This window comes from Etheostoma cragini, chromosome 16, assembly GCF_013103735.1.
Source record: "Etheostoma cragini isolate CJK2018 chromosome 16, CSU_Ecrag_1.0, whole genome shotgun sequence".
Taxonomy (NCBI): Eukaryota; Metazoa; Chordata; class Actinopteri; order Perciformes; family Percidae; genus Etheostoma; species Etheostoma cragini.
Genome location: NC_048422.1, coordinates 24675341 through 24679916, shown reverse-complemented (window position 1 = coordinate 24679916; position 4576 = coordinate 24675341). Strand labels below are relative to the sequence as shown.

The following is a 4576-nucleotide window of genomic DNA, read 5'->3' as shown; positions in this document are numbered from 1 at the left end:
AGATGGAGCAGGTCTAGACCTCTCTATAATTTACAGATAGAGCAGGTCTAGACCTCTCTATAATTTACAGATGGAGCAAGTCTAGACCACTCTATAATTTACAGATAGAGCAGGTCAAGACCTCTCTATAATTTATAGAGATATAGAGATTATAGAGATATAGACACAGATATACAGATACACAGATATACAGATACACAGATATACAGATATACAGATATACAGAGACTATATAGAGACACTGATACTGGAGTACACATATATAGATATACACATATATAGATATACAGATGTGTGGAAATTGCAGCAAGATGCAAGAGAAAATTTCTCACGTTGAGCACACGAAAAGCGCGGCTCGTTTATTCAAGAAGAGAAAACCATAGAATACAGAATAAGGTGCTGATCCTAACGCCGACCTCATAACGTCCCACGTCCTCACGTCCCACGTCCTCACGTCCCACGTCCTCACGTCCCACGTCCTCACGTCCCACGTCCTCACGTCCCATGTCATCACGCAGTCACAACATTTAAAGGGGCCGTGTTCCCTGAACAGTTATCATTAACTGTGGTGACTCGAGGGCAGGAAGTCACATGTCTCATTGAATGTGTGTGGAACAACACTCAGCAACAATACACATATACACATATACACATATACACATATACACATATACACATATACACATATACACATATACACATATACACATACACACATATACACATATACACATATACACATGTACACATATACACATATACACATATACACATATACACATATACACATACACACATATAAACATATACACATATACACATATACACATACACACATATACACATGTACACATGTACACATATACACATATACACATATACACATATACACATACACACATATACACATATACACATATACACATATGCAGATATACACATATACACATATACACATATGCAGATATACACATATACACATATGCAGATATACACATATACACATATACACATATACACATATACAGATACTATGTAGAGACACTGGTACACTGATACAGACACACTGAGGGTTTGTGTGTGTGTGTGTGTGTGTGTGTGTGTGTGTGTGTGTGTGTGTGTGTCTGTGGGTCTGTGTGTGTGTTTGTGTGTGTGTGTGTGTGTGTGTGTGTGTGTGTGTGTGTGTGTGTGTGTGTGGGTCTGTGTGTCTGTGTGTGTGTGTGTGTGTGTGTGTGTGTCTGTGTGTGTGTGTGTGTGTGTTTGTGTAGTGGAGCTGAACCTGCAGAGTCAGGTGGAGTTGTCCAAAGAGAGAGACGAGCTGAACAGAGCGGTGGAGCAGATGAAGGTGATGGAGGACGAGGAGAAAAGACGGTAAGAGACCAGTTCATTCACCTCCACCCGTCACCGTGCACACTCACATGCACACTCACATGCACACTCACATGCACGCTGATATTCTCACACTCACACTCTCTCTACTCATCTTTTGGGGAAAGGAAAGTGAAATTTCCTGCTGCTGTTTTCAGCAAGAAAACTACAGTAAAGAGAGAAAAAAGACACGACAGTAGGAAGATAATAATAATAATAATATTAATATTAATATTAATATTTACATATACTGTTAACAGCACGCGCTGTTTCAATATCCAGAACAATGAATAAACTTACATACTATATCTTCAGATTAAAACCTTATGTGGATATTATTCAGGTTTTAGAAGCCTTCAGAATCTGCGTCTCAGGGTTTTACTGCAGTTTGTGACAGTTTACGACCTCTCGCCTGTTTACGGCTTACAGTCTGCTCTGAGTGTTGCTATGGTTACTGTACACAAACCAGCTAGCCGCCAGTTGGCAGGGCTGCAGAAAAGAGATTTTCAGAATAAAAGCAAATCCCAAAATATTAAGAACATTTAAACAAACTCAATGTGAGTTGAGCCTGAAGTAAGTGTGTGTGTTTGTGTGTGTGCGTGTCTCTGTGTGTGTGTGTGTGTGTGTGTGTGTGGGTGCGTGTCTCTCTGTGTGTGTGTGTGTGTGTGTGTGTGTGTGTGGGTGTGTGTGTGTGTGTGTGTCTCTCTGTGTGTGTGTGTGTGTGTGTGTGTGTGTGTGTCTCTCTGTGTGTGTGTGTGTGTGTGTGTGTGTGTGTGTGTGTGTGTGTGTGTGTGTGTGTGTGTCTCTCTGTGTGTGTGTGTGTGTGTGTGTGTGTGTGTGTGTGTCTCTCTGTGTCTGTGTGTGTGTGTGTGTGTGTGTGTGTGTGTGTGTGTGTGTGTGTGTCCTGCAGCCTGCAGCAGGCAGCAGAGACCTACCGCTCCGACCTCCTGTCCCAGGTGAAACAGGGTCAGCGGCTCCAGCTCCAGCAGAGAGCCCAGGAGGAGAGGGAGCACCAGCAGGGTCTGGTCCAGCAGCTGGAGTACCAGCGCAAGAAAGACCACTTCCTGTCCAGACCCGCGTCCCACACCCCCGGCACCGCCGTCCACCCGTTCAGACAGGCAGACAGGTCCAGGTCCGCCCCCAGACCCCCCCCACACCAGGCTCCTTAAGACGTCTAAATGAAAGCTTTGACGGCCAATCAGACGGCTTCATATAAAACATTAAAGAGAAGTTAATGCAGTAATACTCATCTGAAGTCCTTTAACTGTGTAGATCATATACATACATATACTTATACACACTCCTGATACTTCTTATTCATATTTCTACAGAGAGAGACCATGCTGGGTTTCTGTTTAAATTGTGACTGGGTTTCTGTCTCCAGGGACTTCCTGGTTACATAAATAAAATAAACTGACCGTCTCCGTCCAAAACGCCACGGCAACGTCCCGGACGCTACGTCATTTACACCGTCTGTGTTACAAGATGCTGCGTCAACCCCAACGACCCGAGAGATAAACCCAACAACTCAACTACTCCATCGTTCCAGCTGCTGAATCAGAACAAATTCACTTAAAGATGATCATGCCCCCATCACCCCCTAAAACATCGTCATGGCTGAATCAGTAGAAAAGAAGCAGAAAGATCGGGAAAGAAACAGGGCTGCCAGATGTCTATGGGGGGGGGGGGGGGGGGGGGGCTTTATAGAGAGAAACACCAGAAAATAGAGAGAAAACAGCAAAACACGGTCCAAACCGTCAGCGCCCCCCTGTAGTGAGCCGGCCGTTCACAGGCTGCAGAACACAACGTTCTGATCATTCATCATCATCTGTAAAAAAACAAAGACCAAATGTTGATTTCTCTTTAACTGTGGGTTAGAACCGGATGAAATCCCTCGGTGTTTTATTAGAAGTTATTAATAAAACAACGCAGGCTCCGTGGTTTATGTTGACTCGGCTTTGTCCAATAAAAATGATCCTGTCTTAACGAGCCCATTTTGCCGTGTTTTTGAGTCACAGTGACCGCGACACTTTGGTGTTCTTTTCTTTTAGAACATCTTCATTAAGTTTCCAACATATATATATTTAACGTTCTCAGTGAAAATGAGTTACTGTGCAGTACTCGTGTAATATCTTCCCTTAAAGGGACAGTTCTGGGTTTTAAGGCCTGAACTGCAACTTCTGACTACTTTAAGCGTTAGATGACAGAGAAGGGAACACAGTTTTCTTTCAAAAGGGTATTTCTCCTGCAGCAAACATTGGTTTGCAGTGTTTTTATACTTGTTGTACTGTATAACGTGTACTATGGAGCAGTGTCTGCAGTACAGCTTTGTTATTGGACCTTTGGGGGTAACAACAGGACCTCTGTGGTCCGGGTGTTCAGCAGCTTCCACTAGAAAGAAGAAGGTTAGTCACTGACACACTAAACCAGGTTCAACCCTTAAATGTCTCAGAGACGCAGTACTTGTACCTGTAAAGCAGGTATTCTGACCTGCAGTACTTAGGTCATTGTTCTTAAAGGGAGGAGGAAGATGTTGCATGAAGTGTTTTTATTGGGAAAGAGCCATCGTCATCAGGAAGTGTTTTATTGTGAAAGAGCCTTGGTCATCAGGAAGTGTTTTATTGTGAAAGAGCCTTGGTCATCGCCGGTGTTGGTCTGGTGGTCTGGTGGTCCTGCTGCAGAACCGGGATGTAACACACACCAACACACCCTCCTGTTCCACTTCCTGCTGCGGTACACCTGCACTGCAGACTCTCTGATTGGTCAGTTGAGTTTTACTTTGATCAATAAAATCCTTTTTAAATGAATATTTCATGTCAGGAGACTGATGTCTGTAGTAGGGAGCGCTGGTCTGGACCCTCATCTAGGATTTCTAATCTGGGAAATCATTCAGTATGAGTACTGATGTTTCTGCAGTATACAGTATGAGTACTGATGTTTCTGCAGTATACAGTATGAGTACTGATGTTTCTGCAGTATTCAGTATGAGTACTGATGTTTCTGCAGTATTCAGTATGAGTACTGATGTTCCTGCAGTATTCAGTATGAGTACTGATGTTCCTGCAGTATTCAGTATGAGTACTGATGTTCCTGCAGTATTCAGTATGAGAACTGATGTTTCTGCAGTATACAGTATGAGTACTGATGTTCCTGCAGTATTCAGTATGAGTACTGATGTTCCTGCAGTATTCAGTATGAGTACTGATGT

The 4576-nt window shown here is 43.3% G+C and overlaps 2 protein-coding genes across 2 annotated transcripts in view; one reads left to right on the top strand and one right to left on the bottom strand.

The window, feature by feature from the left end:
- The window catches only part of cfap53 (cilia and flagella associated protein 53), a 7660-nt gene that overhangs the window by 962 nt on the left and 2122 nt on the right, over nt 1–4576 (bottom strand). The gene's annotated exons all lie outside the window — the stretch shown is intronic.
- LOC117958989 (cilia- and flagella-associated protein 53-like) lies at nt 1238–2944 on the top strand. The gene is made up of 2 exons (XM_034895809.1): nt 1238–1371; nt 2279–2944. Exons 1-2 carry the CDS (start codon nt 1340–1342, stop codon nt 2535–2537), a joined length of 291 nt encoding a protein of 96 aa, XP_034751700.1. The 5' UTR covers nt 1238–1339; the 3' UTR covers nt 2538–2944.